The following is a 23984-nucleotide window of genomic DNA, read 5'->3' on the forward strand; positions in this document are numbered from 1 at the left end:
CAAAACTGATTTTTGTTTTAGCCACTGTTAGTAACAAAAACAGCAGGAAAACATGAGTTTGCAGTCTAAAGGGCTTCAGAACCCCTGGCACAAGGGTTATTGCCATAACAAGCATACGGCTGTAAAATTCAGATGACCACTAGATGGCAGCAAAGAGATACAGAAAACATTTTAATGTCATTTAGTGGTCACCTGGATTTTTTTTTAAGCCCAGTTATGCCTATTGCCATCCTATATCATGTATATGTGTATGCCATGACTACATATGCTTTCTGACTACAAAGTATATAATCCACACATTCAATTATTTTTCTATTGGCCAACTGGCTAATGTAGAATGCTTGGCAGGTTTCTTGCTTCTTTTCCTATTTTCTGTCAACCCTCATACTTACAATCATTGGTTTCTCATTTAGTATTAGAAGGGAAATTAACACAGTTCTTTAATCAGTATTACTTTTAGATTTATGCATGCATTTTGATGATGTTTAATTTGTTTTGCATAGTTTGCCTTTTTGTATTGAAAGGTGCTTTGATCCTCCAGATGGAAATATGGGATTATTATTTCTATTAAGAGGAGGAACAAGATAACTAGCCAAAGCAGCAGCAACAGTAGTAATAGTATTACTATTCAGTGGTGAGAAATTAGTGTTTAGGAAAGGACCAAGGCTTCAATTTATACTTGTCTTTGAACAATTATCAAATGTCAAAAGTGCTTTACATTTTCCAATCCTTCTGAGCTATCTCTTTCCCAGTAAAACTTCTTGCCATCAACTCAATGATTTTTCTGAGGTAAGATTCCATTCATATTATTTGCCCATTATATACCTCTTAAACAGCTTACAATTTACTTATGCTCAGCATACCCTTGAAACTATGGGATCTAGCCAGCGTCCCATTTGTATCTTTGAACTGTTATATAGCTCCCCAACATCCTTTGCAACAGGCTGTAAATTACAAAATAGCATTTTTGGCAGCATTTTAGGACAGATCCTATTTGTATTGGTCTGAAGCCCAGAGGATATGCATTATCAGCCCATAAAACAAAATGTATTTAAGAACTATCAGGATTATGTCATATTCCCTCCCAAAAGCCAACTACTGAAATTGGTAATGATCATCATCATCTCATCTCTTATATTTAAGTGTATACCAGCCAGCCAGGCTTCTTATTAGGTCAGTATTATCTCATCATCTTTTATTTAGGGATGGCAATTTAGGATGGTGTAATCAGACATATATATCTGCTTTCCTAAGCCATCCGATTAAAAATACTGCTTTTCCCTAATTATTTTCTATGTTTTCATCAGCATCAGTATAGTTTGTATAATTTGATTTCAAAATAAGACAGAATAAGAGAAAAAGGTCTCCCTTATTTGAGTCTACAAATGAAAAGGTTTGTCATGCAAAACATTTGTAGCATCTGATCCCAATCAGGCCAACTTGCCTATTAGTTAAAATAGTTGTTAGTAGTTTGTATGTAAGAGAATTAGAATTGAATCAATTCTGTCCTACAATCTGCCTTTCAATAGAAACAATAGATGCTTTGTGCAAAGATCATAATGGCATAATGGAAGACAAAGTTTCTGGTTAATGGTGATACACTTGGGAGGGGTTAATATCAAGAGAGAAATTTTCAAGGAGATTTACTGTTACCACTACTGTTTCTCATTGTATTGATTCTTATGTTAACAATACTGAACAAGTCAGACCACAGATAGCAAACATAAAAAACCAAGAACAAAGGCATACAAAGCTAGAATTGAGAAAACAGGTACAGACAGCAAATACAACCTCTTCAAAGAAACTGTGGACCACCTATTAGCTGCTGCAAGAAGATCGCATAAGACTGACTAGGAACAATGGCATGACAAAGTAGCAACAATGGTGCATTGGAATATTTGTAAGAAATACTATTTGGAAGCAAAAACTTCTGGGTCTACAAAATAGAGAAAGTAATAAAAAGTGAAGAAATGAAATGAAATTGCTCAGAAACTTTAGAATTCAAACAGTTAAACATCTGATACATAACACCCCAGACTTAATAATCATTGATAACAAAGATAAAAAAAAATCCCAAATCCAAATCCAGCTGATGATTTTTAAATAATTAAAGATGGTGTTTCACCTGGCTGCTAAGTCCTGAGTATGTGCAGGGAGCCATTCCTTGGTTATTTTAGTAATTATGATGTAAGATTTTTTTCTGTGGTACTAATATTTAATTTTTATATTACTGTAATTCTTTTATTTTTTTAATAAATAAAACAATTTTGTTCATGATCCAGGGTCACTGGCTAAAATGGGCAGCCATATAAATTGAATACATAAAATTCAGCTTTTTAAAATTTACTGTTATGTTTTCTTTGCAAAGGAAAATAATGAACAATCCAAGGATCAATGAATATGATTTATTTTTGAAATAGCATCCTGTCCAAATGGCTCATCCTAGAGGGAATGTTAATATCACGGCAGGATAAAAAATTTAAAATAGACAGTATAGAAAAAGCGAGGGAATTCTTTGAACTGTATGTGGTATCAGGAGAAGACCAGAACAGCAAAGAGGAAGTGGAAAGTAGGAGCAAGAAGAACATTGGGTGGAGGAAAGAGAAACAGAACAAGAGGAAAGACAGCAGGAAGAAGTGGAAAGAGAAGGCTTAAGAACGAGATAGCAAACAAGAGCAAATAAGCTTCAACAAGAAACAACTACAGAGTAAGATGGCAGAAGAAATCAAATTGATTTCCATTAACATCAATGGTTTAAATTCACAAATTAAGAGAAAAAAAAAAGATAACTAGACTACAGAAACTGAACTTAGATATTACATGCCTTCAAGAAACACATATCCAGAAACATCAAAGTAAACTGTTAGAAACACCAAAGTTAGGAGATTTATACGTATCTCTAGCCCAACAAAAAAAAGAGGGGGATAGCAATATACATTAGGAAATATTTACAAGCAAAACAGGTATATGCAGATGAGCAGGGTAGGATTTTGATGTTAGAAGTTTATATAAATTATAAGAAAATGTTATTTACAGTGATATATGCACCAAATGAGAAACAAGAATTTTTTTTTACCAAACTACAGAAAATTAATAGAACAGGAATATGAGAACATATGCCTGCTAAGTGATTTCAATGCAATAGCAAATTTAGGAAAAGATCACAATAATGGAAATCTAGGGGAAAAAAGGAAAAGGAAAACATTACCAAAAGTATTCTATCAAATGGCAGAAGAATTAGGATTAAAAAAATATATGGAGAAAAAGAAATCCAGACAAAAAACAGTATACTTACTATTCAGCACCACACACATCATGGTCAAGATTGGATATGTTATGGACAAATGGGGAAATAGAACATAATATAAAAGAAATAGAAATTGAATCGAACACATGGGTGGACCATAATCCCATTAAAATAATTTGGAAAGGATTGATAAAAAACAGAAGATGGATGCTAAACAAGGAAATCCTAAAAGAAAAAGAATGTGTTAAGATGATGGAAAAAGAATTGGAGTTCTTTCTAAAGGAAAACGACAAACAACAAACATCAATTCCAAACCTATGGGACATGACTAAAGCATATATCAGCCTAGCAATTTCATATAATACACATAGATATAAGGGGAAAAAAGGAGAAAAATCTAAACTACTAGATACTCTTAAGGAGTTAGAAAAAACACTAGAAAAAACACCACATAATAAGACAGCAAATACGGAGAGGATAATGATTAGACATAAATTGAATATCTTAGCACAAGATGAATGGTTACAGGACATGAAAAAGATAAAACAGAATTATTTTGAACACATGAATAAGCCGGGAAGGTGGCTAGCTTATAGATTTCAGAAAGAAAAAGAAAAAAGAGCAACAATTGAAAGATGCTGATGGTACCCTACAACATCAATCTGAAAAGAAAAAACATATTGTTAAAAGTTTTTTTGAGGAATTATATAGTAGGGAAGATGTACCAGAGGGAAATATCCAACATTACTTAGAAGGAAAAGGGCTACCTGTGATCCCGGAAGAGGATAAAGAAGAGATAAACAGGGAAGTAACAGTAAGAGAACTGCAAGAGGCAATCCTGAAACAGAAAAACAATAAGACACGGGGACTGGATGGTTTCCCAGGGGAACTGTATGAAGCCCTCCAAGAAAAATTAGAAATGCAATTATTAGAACTCTATGATGAGGTACTGATGACAGCAAAATTACCTAAGTCATGGGAGGAGACATACATAAGAAGATTTGGACCATTAATGAATTCAAAATTATAGGCCCATATCCCTTTTAAATATTGATTATAAAATATTTATGTCCATAATGGCAGAAAGATTGAAAAAAACCCTTAATCAGATCATTCATAGAGATCAAAACGGATTCTTACCAAATGGACACATTAAAAATAATACCAGAATGGTATTGAATATAATAGAATATTATGAAGCAAACCCAGGAAAACAATTGGCAATGGTCTTCCTCGATGCGCAGAAGGTATTTGACAATGTTAATTGGCAGTTCATAATACAACAATTAAAAAGCATGCAATCTGGCAATAAATTTATTAAATTGATTTCGACAATTTATATGACACAGACAGCCAGTGTAATATTGAACGGTGACAGAACAGAAAAATTCAAGATCAACAAGGGAGTAAGGCAGGGATGCCCTTCTCTTTATTCTTACCTTAGAAAACTTATTGGAAAATGTTAGGAAAAATGTAGAAATCAAAGGGGCTTTAATTAAAAAGGAGCATTATAAAGTACAGGCATTTCCCGATGATATAGTATTTTTTGCGGGGGGAGGGTAGATCCGGAGGATACAGGAGTAAAACTAATCAAGGAAATAGAGGAATTTGGCAAGGTCGCAGGCCTTAAGATTAATAAAAACAAAACAAAATTATTGACTAAAAATTTAAAAGATAAGCAAAAAAAAAAAAAAGAATTAGAAGGAAAATTGGGAATGCAAGGTGTGAAAAAGGTAAAATATTTAGGCATTTGGTTAACAGCAAGATGCTCTTCAATCAAAAAGGATAACTATGACAAATTAATAATACAAATCAAAAAAGAATTGGAAATGTGGGGGAAATTACAGCTATCACTACTGGGGAAAATTGCGGCAATTAAAATGTCTACCCTACCAAAAATGATATATTTTTTTCAAACTGTACCAATAAGATTGGATAAAACCATTTTTAGAGAATTAGATCGAATAATAGGTAAATTTGTTTGGGATGGGGAAAAAGCTAGGATAAAAATAAAATTGTTACAGGACAAAAGAGAAAGGGGTGGCTTTGGACTCCCTGACTGGGAAATGTATTATTAGGCTGCAGCTATGGTATGGATTAAAGAATGGATCAACCTGGAAAATAGAAGAGTATCGTCGATAGAGGGTCACGACTTGCAGAGAGGATGGCATAGTTTCCTATGGGATGGAAAATGTAAACAGCATGCATATTTTCAGAGACACATGATTAGAGATTTATTAATTCGGACAGGGAACAAGATTAAAAAGAATCATTATACTAAAACTGAACTGGCTGTCAACTACGGAAGCACAAATCTACCCAAATGCAATGGATCTGGGAAAAAAGAGGAATTACAAAGACCTATTAGACACACAAGGAAGATTAAAAACAAGACAAGAATTACAGCAACAAAATATAAAGATAGATTAGTGGCCATACATGCAAATTCAGGTGAGATATCAGAAGGATAAAGAGCAATTTGGTTTCTGCATAGAAAAGCATCAATTAGATAAAATTCTACAAGAAATGGAAAAGAAAATGATTTCAAGAATATATAACTTTCTACTAGATTTTAAAATGGAAGAGAAGGTGGTCAAAGAGATGATGGTGGTATGGGAGAAAAATGTTGGCCACAATATAGACCTGGAAAATTGGGATAGAATGTGGGGATCAAATTACAAACTAATTACATCCACAGCATACAAGGAAAATCGATACAAAATGTTCTACAGATGGCACCTTCCTCCCGCTAGATTGGCAAAAATGTTTAACTCAGACCCAAATTGTTGGAAATGTGGAAAAGAAAAAGGCACTTATTTTCATACCTGGTGGACATGCCAGGAAGTGAAAAAATATTGGAATACAATTAGACAATGGATAGAAGAAATCACAAATCAGAAAACTGAATTTAATCCGGAAACTTTTTATTAGGTATAATAACAGAAAAATGCAATAAAACAGATAGATATATTATGTTACATATATTAACAGCTGCAAGGATTTCGTACACACAACTCTGGAAGAAAAAAGGGTTTCACTGGAAGGCATGGTTATAAAAAAATAAATAGATTGTATAGAGATGGAACGATGAAAATAAAAGACAGATTTATTCAATTTATTATAGGGCCTGGTATGCCTGGTATGAGTGGTTTAGAAATAAAAAGAAAATAAAATGGCAATTAGGAAAAGAATGAGGGAATATGTAAATATGTAAATATACCATGGAGAAGATTGAGATGTAAGGATAAAATATATTGATTTATAGTTAGAATAAGATGTAATGGTAAAGGAATAAGTAAATACATATACTGAAAAATGTGAGGAGATGCAAAAGATGTTGATAACGTATAAAGTTTTATTTTATGTTTTTAAAATTTGGAAACTTAATAAAATTTATTTTTTAAAAAAGAATATGATTTATTCTTGAAAGAAAACAAAACAAAACAATATGGAGGCCTTTGGCCCAAAACAGGAAATCCAAGGCTATAGTAACCCTAATTAACATCCCTGTTCTGCTAAAATAAAATCCAGTGAAGAATAGTGTATACAAAAGAATACTTTGCAGAAATCTTTCCAGTGAAAAGTACTTGTAACCAGTGTACAGATTCTTACCATAAGTATGTGAAGACATTATAGAATATATATTCAGCATAGTATTATTATAATACTAAAGGCAAGAAAATAAGCAGAAACTTGTTTTATTTCAAATTGATTAACTTGTCCATCATGGCCACTGAGTCTGGAAACTCCTTCTTCCAGGTAATTGACTTTGGGGATCATATTTCCCTCAGTGAATGGTTGGCTGGGTGGCTTATAAAAAGCAGGATGGTAGAATAAGGCCTTGATTTATTGGACTAATAGAAAGGAAGGGATATATATTAAAACTCAATTATCATTAAATGACAAACAGGATTTTCAAGCCTCAAAACATACTTGTATATGAGAAAATCCACCGTATTGACTGTTTAAGATAGTTTTAGAGATTACAGAACAAAGTAAATATATTGTACAACTTATTTGGTACCTAAGTTGTAAATATATTTTACTTTGTTCTGTAATCTTAAAGAGAAACAAAAAATATCATGAACAAATATTCATTTTAAGGGGAAGTGGTAAACACTGCCTGGACTGATCCATCACCCCACAGACTTGTGGTTAAGGTTATGTCAGCCAGCATAATTTATATTTTCGTTTGAATCACTGAGATAATTCACTTTCCTAATTGATGCTTTGTCTGACAACAAATCTTATGAATACACACTGTCACTGCATGTGTGATGTTGCTGCTGACAAATAGGGACATTATTTTATTATATTAAATCTTACCTTCAGAGTTTTGTACCTCATTTGTCAATAAAAAATGTACAAGCTTCTACTGTTTTGACTGCAGTATTGATCCAACTCTTAACTTGTAACTAACATAAACATTAATCTACACATTACCATAAGTTTAAAATATTTCTTACAAATTATGATAGGCCTCATTCAGACTTACTCGTCATTAGCACATAAAAAAACCACCCACTTATATGTAGATAAAACTAAATGGATTTGCTGTAAAGTAGCATCAAATCTTTCAATCAACCAAGTATCCCAAAAGGAATTTAACCATCCCACTAAGTTATTATTTTCCATGTAGATTGTGATAAATAATAAAAAGAGATGAAAATGCACTAGAGAATATCCCGTGCTTAACTCTTTTCATTTTTACAGCAGCACAATAAAGGTAGCATAATATTTTTGGAAATGAATCTGTATAATGTATTGTTATGCTATGTTTAGAATAAAAATCAATAGTGGGCTTGTTCCCATTCAGTATATGGTTCATGGTAGAACTCAAAATTCTGTAACAATGCCACTGTGTAGATTATTATTAAAACAATATAATCTCACAGCAACAGTTTGGAATCCCACACTATAGAAATTGCTATAATGGTGCTTTATCTGTTTAACTGTTCCCAATAGATCAGACCCCTGTGACATGAATCCTAAAGATAATAGTTCTCAGCAATTGCCCATTGCCTACCTGTTCCTTCCTTGCATAGATTTCACCTTGAGATTTGACTTTTCCAATAAACCCCAGTTTGATAGCAGATTCCTCCCCTCTGCATTTTTTAGCGAGCTCCTGCTAATTAAACAGTACTACGATACCAGTATTTTAAACAAGATGCTTTTGCTATCATGTAAATCTTACATCACTGGCATCATTTCCTTAAAGGGTTGTAATGCTATATCCAGTTCCAAAATGATCATAAAAATTTAGAACAACTAATAGATCAAGTGGACATAATTCTTATCCAATGCTAGTCTTTGGACCTTCCCTCCTCATAGTTGGGACATAGTTGCTTTTTATGGTTGCTTCTTTGGACCTTGTAGTTGCTTCTTTGGACTTTTTTTCTTTTTGACTTCTTTGGATTTTTTCTTTCTTTTACTGATCAACTGCATGTCAGAGCAATTTTGGTAACCTCTTTTCTAAGAATGTTCATTTCTTTCCCTGCCATAGATTTCCAATTGTTACTGAGATTCCTTGCTGTTTATTCAATAATTTTTCCAAAACCCCTGGAATATTCCCAGTCATTTTATTTCTGAAAGAGGCAAACAATTCATAGCCCATTATTGACAGGTATATTTCCACTACTAAATGATAAATTGTCTCTGTCCTTTGCCCATTATCCACAGTCAGAGAATCAGAGAGAACAAATGCCACCTTAGAGCAATGCACTCATTACTATGTGGACTATCAGCAAGATAATTAGCCCAATTTTTTGTTACCTTTGGTTGATGACTCTACTCAGACCACCTGTAGTTACCCTTGAACCCTGTTGCCAAACACTTTCCATATTTCATAGGCTTTTGGTTTGTTCCATGAATTACAAGCTATTGAGAAGGCCCTCCCAGGTCATCTGAATCAATCAAGACATCTTACAACTGCTTTGCTGACCATCATTGTCAGGAAGCTCCTCACACAATCCCTAAAGATTACATTGAAATATCACTAGATAGTTCTCCTTTGTACAAATGATAAAAAATATTACATGACAAGGTTATATAACCATTCCCTATATTTGACAGGTAAATCCTGTCCCTCTAGTTTGCAGCATCAAGCAATGTTCAAAATACCTCACGATTTTTATTGTACGTCCTGGTTCTGGATGACCCCTTTTTATACCTTTATACCCCCTAAGCCCCCCCCCCCCATTTTTTGAGAGGGAAGGAAGAATTTTAGATAAATTGGAATGCTAGAGAAGGAGGGATAGATTGGAATAATTAACTTTTTGGAAAGATTAACCAAACATGGAAAAATCAGGGGAAGGAACAAGTAAAGTATAGATTCTTGAGTTTCTTCAACAGTTCTGTATACAGTATCCTCACAAGCCCAAGGCACCTGACTAATTACACAGTCTGAATTCAGCGTTTGCCAGGAATTCTGTCACTTTACTAGCTGGCGAAGAAGAAAGAGTTATTGATATATGAATGAGAAAGACACAGATACTATCCTGGCTGAATCTGAGAGGGAGGATTCTTGAATGGGGCGGGGAGGGCACTCCTTATATATATAGAAGAGATACAAACTATTTCATCTTGCTGTCTAGTGCAAGGATGAGGAGGCAGAACACCTAAAAGAGGAAGAACCCTTATGATTTCAGCCAAAGCAGGAAATGAAAATTCACTCCCTGTTCCAGATACAAGGAGGAGATGATTTAAAAAAAGTTTGAAGAGAGGGAGATCTCCCTTCAAACTCCAGCCAATGCAGAAGTAGAAACTGACAGAAATCTACATTGTTCTCCACTGTCGCACAACAGGAGGGGTGGATAGTAAGGATGGAAATAGATAAACGAGAAAGGGAAAAAGTTTGAAGCTGGGGAGATGGAAACCAGCACTCCAACAGGTCAGATAGAAGTATTGTAAGGAAAAGCTGGAGGGAAAATACTGGCTAAAATCTTGTCGATGTGAAGGGATGGAGGAAAAAAAAGCTTACAATTTTTTTTTGAAAATTTTATTGATTTTTGAAAACAAACATAAACAAACAAAACATAAAACATAAAGACATAAAACATATTTTTTGAAAGCAGCATAGTCCCGGGTTACATCTCTTCATACAGACACAAATTCCAGTTCATGCTCATTTTTATATTCCATTCCATATCTTATTACTATTCTACGTTTTTAATATAGCTTCTCCCCTCTTTTAACTTTCTTAATTTTATTTTATTTATTTCATCTCAATTCAAATCATTGTACTTATATTCTTTGTCTGTCCTGTTTCAATTGTCTACTATCTTTTCTCATTAAACAAAATTTCTCCTGTAATCACTGATTGGAGTATGACGCCTTTATAAATTTCCCCTAAAATTATAACACTTAATATAATACATAACTTCAATTTGGATTATGCTTGGCACTTTCTAAAATCACATACTGTATTTTAAAAAGAGGAAAAATTATAAATGTATAATATAATTAGAAAAACAATCCATACCAATTCAATTCTATCATTAATATAAATATTCATTTAAATCTTAACATTTTACACATTACTTTTCAGATAAATATCATACTTCTATGGGAACACTTATAAACTTTCCATAGTTAATTCCCTCCCCCCACTTCACTTATATTTTATAAAACATTGAATAATTAAAATGTTCCCGTTCCTTCCTAATTCAATTCTCTCATTTATTTTATTTCATTTATTTTGTTCACAAAAGTTTCACTAAATTACACTGACTATTTTATCCCTCTTTTTAATCATATGTTGTTTCCAATTTTCTAACATTATTTCTATTACAAATATAACAATACCATCTTATTCTTATTCACAGAATCCCTTTTTCAATTAAATTTTCACCCATTATCTCCGAATAAATCCTTTTTCCTTTCATCTTGCTCCAAACCTTTGTAACTTCTCTTTCTTTCCTTCTTCCCTTTCTTCTTCTCTCTCCCCTTTTTACCCCCCCATCTCTCCACCTCCATTTCCCTCTTCTATATTTCCCTTTTCTGTTGCTTTCCCACATTATATCCACTTTTCAAATTATTTTTCCCTTTTTTGGTTGTTTTTTAAAGTCTTAAATTCTCCATTCTCTTTCCCCCCTTTCCCCTTTCTTCCCCAGATGGAGTTACTTGTTCATTAAAGATGGCTTCTTCTTTGTCCCAATCTTCTTGTTGCGCAGTCTTTTCTTGTTGTTTCTCGTAGTTACGAATCGCCATTTCTAAAAATTGAAAAACGGAGCCAAAGGAGCCCTTCCCTTCTTGTGTCTCTTCTTTATATTTTTTAAATTCCATTTTCAGTTCATCCAAAGATTGTAAAAAATTTTAAACAACCACCCAATTGTTTTTAGTCATTAAAATATAATATTCAAAAATCCCAAAGTCACCAAGCAACCCAAATACACACAAGATTTTTTTTTTTTTTACATTTTCTTCTTTTTTCACTTTCTCTTCCTGGGGTTACTATTTAGTTACAAAGTTCCAGTTAAAATGTATCTTTTAGAAGTCTTATTGAGATTTTAGATTAAATTCTTTTGAAGTCCAGGCAGTCTCCTCCTTCCAGATCCTGCCCTTATTCTTTTCCTCTCCCTTCCTACTTATAGACAAAAAGGATTTTTTAATGTCCAGAAATCATTATTGTCCCTTTGGCATTTAATTATATTTTCAGCTTGATTATTGGTGCCAAAGCAGATTTTTCCAATTTCTTATTCAGCTCTCTTCATTGTCAATGTGAGGAAGGAGAGAGAAGATAAAAAAAACTTTCCCTTTTCTCTTTCTTCCGCTGCTTCCGACACTTCTTTGGGAGCGATGTTATCTTTTACAAAATTTAAATTCCAGGTTACCTTAGTTGTTGCTTTTTATCCCGGTCAGCCAAAACTTTCACTTCTTATCTTCCTCCTGCACTTTCTTTTCCGGTTGAGTGCTTCTTTGAGGTGGCCATTTCTGACCACCGCTCCTACCGCCTTCGGGAAAGGGAGTTTGACCAGCTGAGGAGGAGAGATACATCTCTCCTCGACCCTGCTGGCGATCTCCCCCCTCTTCACCACCTCTATGGGGTGGCTTAGCCCCGAAACCAGCTGGCTCGGGGCACTCCAGCGGCGAGCCCAGGCAGAAACCACGCACGATCGCGGATTCCTACCTGCCGCTGAAGCCCTGCAAACCGGAAGTTCCCCAAAAGCTTACAATTTAGACCCCAGAATTGACATACATGTAGTGCTTCACTTGTGTGTTGTGTAATGGGCAGTTCATTCATATTATATAATACTTTTCTTGTCTCCAATAAAGCAACGAAGTGCTAAGACTGTGAAGCTTCTACTGTTATTCACCTCTGAGCATGGGATTGGGTTTCTGGAAAATAGAAATTTATAGCTATCCCTGGCTTATATCCTGAGTAATTTGTGTATCATAGTAAGACATGGAATTTTACTATTGTCTTCATGCCTTAGAAACTGCAATGTTACTATGCTTTCTGTCCCTTATGTTCTTCTTTTTCAATGAAACTGTTGATTAATGTGCATTTCAAGTTAATTTAAAAATAAACTTATTTAACTTGAAATAATTGTTTTACTTCGTTTCATGAGATCCTCCAAAGCTATAATTATTTTAAATAAAATAAACCAATCTTAGGCCACTATTAAAGCAGTATTAAATAATAAGCAAATAGTAATGTCTAAGAATGCAAAACATATCACTAAATATATTTCCAACAGTTGTGTAGGACCGATCAGTATGTTCCCATTACCACAAACAAGGCTGGAAGATTACTAACTATCCAAAGGTATAAATGTAAAATAATTTTATAAAATGGTTCTGATTTGTAAGCATAATCCTGCATGAATTAATAATGCAAAATCAGACATAAATGGATTGAACATTTGGTGAAGGAAATCAAGTAACTTGCATCACATGCTATGGTTGTACATGGCAGCTCCAGTAGTGGTTTTAACTGTCTGCAGACCCTCTACCTGGACAAATATTTCAAACTCTGGGTATTATAGGTAACTAGAAAGTATTGATTTGAATCAGTATGTTACTCACTTTTTGACTGTGGACGGATTTTTAGTTCAGCTTTAGGAAATGTGTAGGCAGGTCATATACCAGTGAATGATCCTTTAGATATCCTTTTTATACAGATAGTTCTCAACTCATGATCACAATTGAACCCCAAAATTCTGTTGCTACTGAAACAGTTGCTAAGGGAGTTTTGCCCCATTTTATAATTTTTCATGCATTGTTGTTAAGTGAATCACTGCAGTTACTAAATTAAGTAGTAATTAAGCGAATCTGGCTTTCTGCTTGACTTTGCTTGTCAGAAGGTCACAAAAGGTGATCCCATGGGATCCTGGAGACACTGTAACTGTCATAAATATGACTCAGTTGCTAAGCATATTAATTTTGATCACATGACCATAGGAATGCTGCAATGGTCATGTGAAAAATGGTCATAAGGCACTTGTTTCAGTGACATTGTAACTTTGAATGGTCACTAAATGAACTGTTGTAAGCAGTGGTGGGATTCAAATTTTTTTACTACAGGTTCTGTGGGCGTGGCTTGGTGGGCGTGGCAGGGGAAGGATACTGTAAAATCTCCAGTCAGAGGTGGTATTTGCCAGTTCTCCAAACTACTCAAAATTTCTGCTACCGGTTCTCCAGAACTGGTCAGAACCTGCTGAATACCACCTCTGGTTGTAAGCCAAGGGCTAGTTGTAGTTTGATTGGGGTATGGGTTAAAAGTCAAAGCCAGCATATTTCATGGTGTTACCTTACAATGGGGATTACAGCATCGTCTTCCATGCATGTTTTCATGAATGTTGCATTCCAAGAGCAGGCAAGTTCCTTCACTTTGATATTTTGACAGTTGCTTTTCCTCAGTGCAGGGATGTTGAGCTTTCCGCAATAGTTCATATCCTAAAATAATGCCATTTGGTTGTCCTGGTGATGTCCAGTTAATCTGAAGTGATCTGAAGCAGCAAAACAATTAACACATAATTCAATTAATACCAACTGTAATTTACTTCAGCTCCTGCTAACATTCAAATCCTTACAGGTGTCCTTTTTAACTTTGCTGTAATGGGAAGGAGCTTTACTGGGTCTGAATTTTTTTAAAGGGGCTCTTCTGCTGAAGGATCATTATAGAACACTTAAATTATGATTCATTCTTTGGCAGAAAGGTAGAGTTGAAGACTCTGATATATAATTGACCCTGACATTTAATAGAAAACAAGTGCTAAATTCTAGTTTAAAATAGAAACACAGCCTCACTTTAATGCGTCTTCTCAATTGCTTTCAGCTTCTACAAACAAGTATTTTTACATTAATAAATTCAGCATAATGTAACACATTATACATATACTTGACAGAAACAAAACATTGGATCCCCTAAAAAATCTTGTTGGCTGTGCAAGACATAGCTGCACTGATAGATTTGCTGTTCACTTTTTTGTAAAAAAGCGGCTTGTAGCAATCTTGTCCTTTCATGTCTTTTTCATTCAGTGAAGGCCCTGATGACTGAAGACCATGCTTGCAGGAGCTATATTTCAATTGTCTTGTGATTTCAGCTTCTTTAGAGAAAGCATTGGAAAAACTTTCAACTGCACAAGCGGATCATCTGCAGGTAAGATCTCAATGGTTTCAGCCATCTCACATTTTCCCACTTCAGGAAAGGCACTAGTCCCACTTCAGGAAACACTAGTCATAGTGCTGGGGTTTGGGGTACATACAAGTACTATCCTTGATGAACTACCTGGCCCTCCTACATAGTCCATCTGCTGGGTAACCAGGTCAGAACTATAGTAGCAGAAATTTGTAAGGTATCAACAATAAAGATTGTAAATCTAGACCAGGGAAAAATCATGAGAAATTGTAGGTGATGAACAGGCTTGTAGCCACATTCAACCCAATTAAATTTAGGTTTATTTAAGAATTAATAGATAATAGCCAAAATCTTTCTAAAGATGCAAAACAGCTGTGGGCTACCTTGCCTTGAGGTTTAGCAATAATTTAAATATTCAGCACAGTCTGTTTATCTTGTCAGTATTTTTTATTGTCAAAGAAATTTATCATGGAATTTAAAAAGTGAAAGTTGGACCAAAATTCTAGGACTTGGAATTAGTTTGGAAAGGCCCAGGAATTTAAAATAAGTAGCACGAACTCCAGCAGATTGGAAATTATTTTATATATTATTGATATACTTATGTATTTTTTTCTAAAAAAATTAACACATACTATTTGTAATTCCTCAGCCAATACTTTCTTTCTCCTATTTGCATTTCCTCCATTTTCTTTACAGAATTTCTCTCAGCTTGGGAGATAACTAAATTGGGGAAAGGCCACAAAAGGAGCTGTTTGCAACACAGATTTATGGGAGACATCGACTCTGATTGGTTATCAGTGTAATTTAAATGTTCTGAAAAATAAGTGCTGAATTTCAAGATTCATTGTATTCATTCAGTTCTATGTCTTCAAAACATGCATTAAATATATTCCTCAAAAGATGCCTGAGTAGAAATGTAAATAATTAAATAGTTCCTTCCTTATAATATCATACTGCAGATATTTCATGAGAGAACTGCATATAATGTTAATGATACAGAATGCAGTTAACCTCTGAATTTACTCTAAATGCCAGTAAAGCCATGAATTGAATTGAACCACTATACAAGGGAGAGGAGGCTTAAATCTTTTTATATGCAGATGCTTTGTTCAAGAAAACTCTTCTTCACTCTTCTTAATTTTCTTAAACCCTTTTTGTTGCCAACTGAAGAAAAAAGATCATTTTAGAAGTGAAGAAGCTGAAGTAAAAAAGGTTAAAATTCCTTCCCCTTGTACATACCTTCAATGCCCTCTGGATAAAAATATTGAATGGAAATGGAAACAAGAACAACAATAATAGGATCTCATGCAATTACTCAAGGTCAGACTTGTACCTAATTTGCTTCAGATGTTTGGCACTACAACTGGCAGAATTCCCATCCAGAATAGGAATGGAGCTTTAGGATAAACAAGAGAATCCTACAACCTTGTGGCTAGAAGATTAATAAATGGAACTACAATCTGTCCACAATAAGTTCATTAAAGGCAGATTTCAACATTACAATGTGGATGTTCATGAGCTAAAGATGACTTTTTAAAAGTCCCACTTGCCCATTTAAGATTTAAGTAAATCTATATATCTTTTCTGCTGTAAGGGAAGCTTATCATCCCCTAACTTTGGATGGATCATTTTAGAAAGTAATATAATCTAAGTACATAGTACCTGTCAGAATTCTTTGTGACAGTGTAAATTAGCATTCATTTAAAGTTAGAGACTTATGTTCAGAAACAGCAGCTGAGATAATAAAAATCACATCTTACAGAATAAAAATAACTCAGTGAACTATTGTTTTCATTACCTTGAGGTATAAACAGAGGAACACCTAGCAATAACAATCTGTAGTGAAAGAATTGATGTCAACTGTGAAGGGATAACTTCACAGGTTACTTGTAGAGTCACTATTATTATTCTGAAGTCTTTATCTGACTTTCTGAATTAATGCCACAATCTGTAGAAGTCTATTTTATATTCACTGCATATTCAACTCAAAGGAAAAAGTACCCCTTACATATCAATGATTTACTGATAAACATATAAAAAGAAAGAACAAAAGGGTGAAAGAGAAGACAGAAAAGAACAAAGAAGTGGATACTAAACATTAACAATGAACCTACAATTTGAAATAACACCTTAATGTGTATTATTTTGCAACTAAATAAGTCAGTGGTAAATGACAAGTATTTTGTATCATGTTCACATTTGCACAGCGTACTGATTTTGTTAAAATGTTTTTGCGTAAGATGGAATTAAGATGAAATCAAACTCTCCTCTAAAACAGTCATATTTGAACTTAGTCGTGCTGTTCAGCAATATGTATCTCTAAAACTAGTGTTTATATTCACATCTCACTCTAAGCTATGATTTTACTAACCATCATTAACTATGATTTTTTTTTTCTCTCTCTCTCTCTCCCTCTCTCCCTCCTTCTCTCCTCCCTCCTTCCCCCCCTCTCTCCCTCTCTCCACTTTGATATCAGTCTTGAATCCTAGTGATTGCCTGGAGATGTTTACGCTGATTTTTGGCAATGTTTTTGAAGTAAATTAGTCACTGTCTCTTTCTATGATTGAAATAAAGAAACTAACTCAGAGTTACCCAATTGATCTCATGTTTAAAACTAGATTAGAATGTATGGTATCCCATAAATAAATTTCAACACATTTGAATGGAAATATAGTATATTTGTGATAAACTAATACAATTGCAATAATTGATCTCATCATGGCAATTTTTGAAAAACATCTAATTGACACCAAAATCCGGAATATTTAATCTATTAAATTAGAGGAGGAAAATTGCACCCGTAATTTCCCAGTGTTACAGTATCATTTAGGTAATAGATTAAATGGGCGTAAATATACTGTATATTTGATAAGGTTTAATAAATCAGAACAGAATATGTTATAGGTCCTATCAATTTATTTGATCTGAAGAAATAACTATCCTAAACCTCAGTATGCTGCCATGGAATGTGTGATCTTTTAAATATTCACCAGGAGAATGGAAAAGATGGGCAACAGATTAGAACTTTGTATGTTTATTTTATATGAAATTATTTTGAGCAAATAGTTTCAATGTATATGTACATGTCAGTTGCATGTTAAACACCTAACACAGATGTGTTTTGACACTTGGATTTGCAAACACATCTACTTTCTTCTACTTCTTAATTCGCTTAAGAAAACAGTAAATAGTAGATGAAGTATTTGTGTGATTTTCTGAATGATGCATTTCCCAGAAGGAAGACAACCCTGGATCTAAGATGATCTATCCAAAGAAACATTAAATTGAATTATAATAAACTGAAACAAAAAAAAATCAGTGTATTGCCCAGCTTCCTTACCTTGACAATGGGACATTTAAAGTCCCACTAAAATCAATTCTGGAAACCTTTTCTCTCCTCCGCTCCCCTCCATGCATGTGACATATCATCATATTACACACACACACACACACACAAACACACACACACACACTTGCAGAGGCCAAACTCAAAAAAAAGGGGGGGGCAGGGCCAGGAAAAAGCATGCCATTAATTGAATTAATACCTTTATAAGTTAATTACTTGTAAAATAAGGTACCCATTATAAAATGAATTATTTTCACTTTTGCATATAAACCCACAGACTACTCTCTCTCTCTTTCCCACACAGAATGACATTATGGAAATCTGAGCTCAATGAGCATAAATCTATAAATGTGTGGTCTGCAGGAAGTTACACTGAATTGACTTTCTATTGATGGAGGTCTGAGGAATCTTCTGTTATGCTGGTAAAGGATCTGTTGTGCTCAGATTACTATGCAAGTGTGCATAAATCAGGGTGAAAATAGGAAGAGATTTTTGAAGCCCTGCTTTTTGGTTTCTCTGCAACAAGGATGCTAATTAATAGATGGTCTGTGCTGGATTGCAGTCAAAGGAAACATATATAAATGGTTCCTGTGTGTTAAATCTTGTTGAATTTGCTCTTAGATTTTCAGATAAGTGGGAGGAATTCATTTTGTTCTTCCTTCTAGGTAATTATGCTTAGGACTTATAGCTTTCTTAAGGCCATTTCTTAATTCTGTAAATTCTCTATATGAGGAAGATGACAAATGGGCAGGCTGCTTGTCTACCTTCTCTTCCTTCCCCAATACCATGCCTTTATGCAGACAAACAAAGGGTGTTGCATGACGCTTTATGCCTTTATGCACCTACTTTGACTCTCTCACTCTGTTTTCAAGGTCTTCTACTCTTGTTTTCTTATCAAATGTAAAAGGAGCTCTTAGACTTCCAGATAAATGGGAGGTAAGGAGGAAATCATTTTCATTCCTTTAAATACTATCATACCAAACTAGACTAATTTCAAGGTTGAGTTTTTTGTTGTTGTTGCCTTTGAAGGGAATAATAATAAAGAAAGAAATGTAGAATATATTATAGCATTACTCTATAGGCATTTCTTATCTTGCTGCTGTAGAAAAGGTTTCCTTAACCTTTCACTTGTTGTAAAACAATTATAACACATGCCTGCAATCAGTTACATCCCTCTTCTATTAAGACATATGATTGTCCCATCTAAATCAATTTGAATCCATCTGTTTTCCTGGATTGATACATTTCACCCCAACATCACCTGCTGGGAAGGTAACATACTTCTCTGGGAAAGTAACTACCTCCATTCGGAGGAATCCACACCTTTGAAGTATGCTGTTAATAGCCTCCTTAAGTGGTCAATTGTGATCAATTAGATGGACAATAGAAGAGATAATGAAAGGTAAACGTTGCCTAGAGAGACTTGTCTTTTGCAGGAAAGATGTAAATCTAAGTTAGAGAGTTTTACAATGCTGTTACTTGACTTCTAAGAATGTTAAAGGTATAAGAAGGATAGGGCATCTTCCTGCATTTTGTAGAATTTTCCTCCCATGTCTCTTGTGATGTGCATGGAACTTCTTCCCAGATCTTTAACTTTGATCAAAAAATAAAAGTCTGTTTTATTTAATTTTCAAGCCTCCCTTTAAGTCTTTGTTTTGGTTCCTTTTTGGCTTTAAGCATACTGCCAGACCTTACACCTTCAAGTCAGAGTTGACTCCTGGGGTTTGCCTCAAAAAGTCCCTGCAATTTTCTTGGAACTGGCCTCCTAGTTTCCAGACTGATGCCTTAACCACCACAACAAATTGAGTCTTAGACTGAGGTAGCAGTATTGGTCTAAAAAAAAAAAAGGTAACATCTTCCCTTTGACAAATTGACATTTTCTTTACTATTTGCCATCTCCTTTTACTTCACATAAAGAAGCATGAAGGAGCTCCAGATATAACTTCAGATATAACTGAGTGTCTGAACTGGATGCCTTTCTCTCAGCCAGTGAATGTATTTTAACTGATAATTGCTGTGCCCACAAGAACATTTTGATACCAGATAATTGCTAGCCTAATAGGAGAAACTAAACTTCCTATTGTAACAGATCTGATATGCAATCTGTTAAGACTAAATAAAGTTTAGTGAGTGCAATTATTCTTGTATTGTTCTATAGTATTCCCCTAAAGTTGCAAAGCTTTTTCTGATCCGAGATAAAGGTTTGATTTGTTAAGGAATTTCTAAAAAGCAAGGTCAATTTGTTAAAGAACTGCTACAAAAATTTGCGGAATATGCATTGTACTGCTTATAGGAGTCTGCTAGAAACCAAATAATCTCTTCATTGGACGATACCGATTACAGTATCTTCCTCTTTATTCAATCTGCTATTTTCTTCTTGAAAGAAAAGCCCAAAGACAAGGGCGGAGCAAAGCAGAGACAAAGGGAATCTGGGATCCTTCCTTGTTTCTTTAACAGAGGACGAAGTGGAAAATTCATATGCATGCCAGTACTTGCCAAAGCTGTCAACTGCAGTGATTGTCACATTTCAATCACAGTTAAAACCAACCAGCCAGCTAGCTACTTTTTTTTTTTTTTTTTTACAGCACAAGGCTGTACATTCTTGAGGACCAGAATTAATGAATTAACTATTGATTAAATTCCACTCTAGCAAATCCACCATGGCAAATAAATGAACTACCTGGGGCATATGTAGGCCACAGTCAGACATGTTCAGGCAATCGATCAGTAGTTAGCATTCTCTTAGGACATGACAACAGCTGATGATAATATGACATGTAAGAGGAGGCAATGAAAAAAGGCCCATTCTACTGAACAGATGATCAAACAGGAAGGGATTTCTGACTGTTTTATATTTCTGTATTTTGATATCTTAGCTAGTATACCATCTCAAAGACATGCATAAATACATGTGTGTATATGTGTGTTGTGTATTTTTATTATAATTTCAATCTTTGCAATTATAATTTTCAAGAGCAAATGCAAAAACTGAAATAAAACAAAGACCAGCTAAAGCTTCCTTAGAAGATTTTAGGAGTAAATATATCCTTTAGGCATATTTCCAAAGATTTAGAAATTCAGTGTTGTTATTTAAAGAATACATTTCTCTTTCTTGAAGAAGTAGACCAAGTGCCAGTAGTGTAATAAAATCTTATTAATAATAATATACACGCAGGAGGCTTATTATTGTTGCCATAATTTTGATACATCCTTGGCAATGGCTATATAATCTCTATTGGAAATTTTGGCACTCATGGATCCTTTTAGGAAAAGAATGATTACATTTGTCAATTTCCCATAATAATGGGGAAAAAAAATATAGAATCGTATCTTCTACGGTATGTGCATATAGATAAACAACTTAATTTATTTTATACTCATTGCCTTTTTAATATTTGTGAAATCATTATTCTAATCAGCTAATATAGTTGGAGTAACCACAAAAGCCCAAAGACAAGGGTGGAGCAAAGCAGAGACAAAAGGGAATCTGGGATCCTTCCTTGTTATACTGATTTAATAGGAGGAGTGGAATGTAAAGGAGAGGAGAAAGACATATGAAAGGTTGACATGACTTTCTTTGACATGTCTGAGTCTGATCAGTTTCCCATTGGAAAAAAAATAATGGAGACTTGGATGAGACCCTCTCACTCAATATTTGCAACAAGTCAGAGAAGCTGGTTCATGATAGAATTAAATCAATAAGAATTTGACACAGAACTGATTCACATGTTTCTCAGTTCTTCACTATAAATATGGATTTGGGAATCCTTCCTATATTCACCAGTAATGCCTATATGACTTTTTTTCTTCCAATATCTCCAGTCCAGGCTAATGAAATCATGGCCTTCTTGCCAAGCTAAACACTATGTGAGATTTGAGATTGCTTCTATATAAAGTAGAGACACTGAAGAATGGTAATGCATACATGCATCATACAGGCAGCTTCAGGATTAGTTTCTTTGCAGGGGGAAATGAAGTACCAGAAAATAACTACCACATATTGAATTAAAACGAAGTCTACTGTGAAAGACAAGATGTAAAATAAATAGGCAGACAGGCAAACATATACATTGTAACCTTCCTTCTTAGATTCATATGGAAATAAGCATTTATCTTATAGCTCAATTTATGCCAATGTTAATTTTAGCACCACTGATTCTTACAATTTAACATAAAAAACAAGGCAAGTACATTTTAATACCTTGAACCAAGGACATAGATCCATGGTGGTGATAAGTCTTCAGGTACATCTTCTGCAGTTCTAATTTTAGTTCCATTACTTCTCACACAAATATTTCTTCTACAGGATTCAACCTAGAATAGCAAGTATCAAAATGGGTACTTTTCCTCATTCAAAATTTGAAGTCAAAGTAGTAGCAAAACTGAATTTAATATAATGATCAGAAGGACAATCATTTTGAATGGTGAGCGCAAAAAAATGCCATTATTATTTATAATCACAGCATTTTTATAATATCTTTTCCTGTAATAGCATTAATAAATATATTAAATGCAACAGTATTGACCAAAACCAATAAAATCAAGAAAATGGACAAAACCTGTAAATTAAAAAATAAATAAATCAGCAATTGTTAGACTTTGGAATTAAAAGAACATCTCAGAATAAATACTTTTTTTATTTCCAACAGAAGCACTTTACAGCAGAAGACTGTGCTAATGATTTTTCCCCACAAAAATGAACCATTTTAAGGAATACTTACCTATGCATTACACATCAGTAAGTGCCAGTGACCTGTAGTTTAATCAGTTGGGCACCTCCCTAGTTGCAAAACGGAACAGGCCTATATAAAACTAGGTACCAGCTAACCAGGTGTAGACTTCTTTACTGCTTTATAAATGGGCAGGTTCAAATACTTACTCAACTAGCACAAAGCTCAACACAAGGCATCAAGAAAATCACAATATGCAAATTTAGATAATTATCCTATTCAAATAGTATTCCCTCTTCAGAAGTTTGACACTGATAACCCATGGCATCTGCTGCCAGTCAGGCCACTGAGATGTATTAGGGAAACAATTTCAGTGCAATACAATATCTAGGCAAAGTAGTGCATGGCATTTAAATTTGTTTGTATTTAAACTTCATTGAAACAATATAGGACTTCTTTAGCTAAATTATTCCATGATTAAGCTAGTATTCATAACAGAATGATAGACTGAGCCATAGGACTGTCTAGAAATTGTTAAATTGTTGTAACCTATCATAACTGTATTGAGAATGATCCAAGTGTTTCTCCTTTTTTCATATACATGGGGAATTTCCATTCTTTTCAACAGTGGAATTTAACCTCCTCTTAGAGTTGTCTTTTGAAAACATCCTGCATTATCAAATCACCCCATCCAAGATGAGGACATGGTATATTTTTCAATGTGAGTTACAAAAATAGTAATAATAGACTTAAATTAATAAGTTTGGGATTGGGACACCCAGAATGTTGCCACTTCACCTTTGTAAGTCTATCAGCTTTCTTTCCTCTCCTGTCCCAAAATAGAAATAACGAACCTTTGTGGAACATATTAATGTTTGATGAACTCTGAAGATGAAAGTCAAAATATGACTTCCTGAGTTTTTAATGCTTTAAATAGATCCAGAGAAAGACTAATAATGTCACCTTTAAATCAACAATAACAAAAAAGGTCATTCAATATGCCTGATTACAAATTGACAGATGTCTACACATGACATCAAAAAGCAAGACAGATACCCATTTAATTATAACTTTAGGAAACTGAAGATTTGATAGGAAATGTAAGGTCAAAAAAATGGAAGGGAAGCAAATGAACAATTA

At 34.1% G+C, this 23984-nt stretch overlaps 1 protein-coding gene across 1 annotated transcript in view; it reads right to left on the reverse strand.

Moving 5' to 3' along the window:
• Positions 1-23984, reverse strand: part of USH2A (usherin) — a 485796-nt gene that overhangs the window by 112372 nt on the left and 349440 nt on the right. The window contains exons 46-47 of the mRNA XM_087933437.1: positions 22376-22488; positions 13998-14196 (exon numbers count right to left, since the gene is read on the reverse strand). Of these exons, the coding sequence (XP_087789563.1) occupies positions 13998-14196; positions 22376-22488 (312 nt within the window). The remainder of the gene's footprint in view (positions 1-13997; positions 14197-22375; positions 22489-23984) is intronic.

This window comes from Pseudonaja textilis, chromosome 1, assembly GCF_049901715.1.
Source record: "Pseudonaja textilis isolate UNSWEBS1 chromosome 1, rPseTex1.2, whole genome shotgun sequence".
NCBI lineage: Eukaryota > Metazoa > Chordata > Lepidosauria > Squamata > Elapidae > Pseudonaja > Pseudonaja textilis.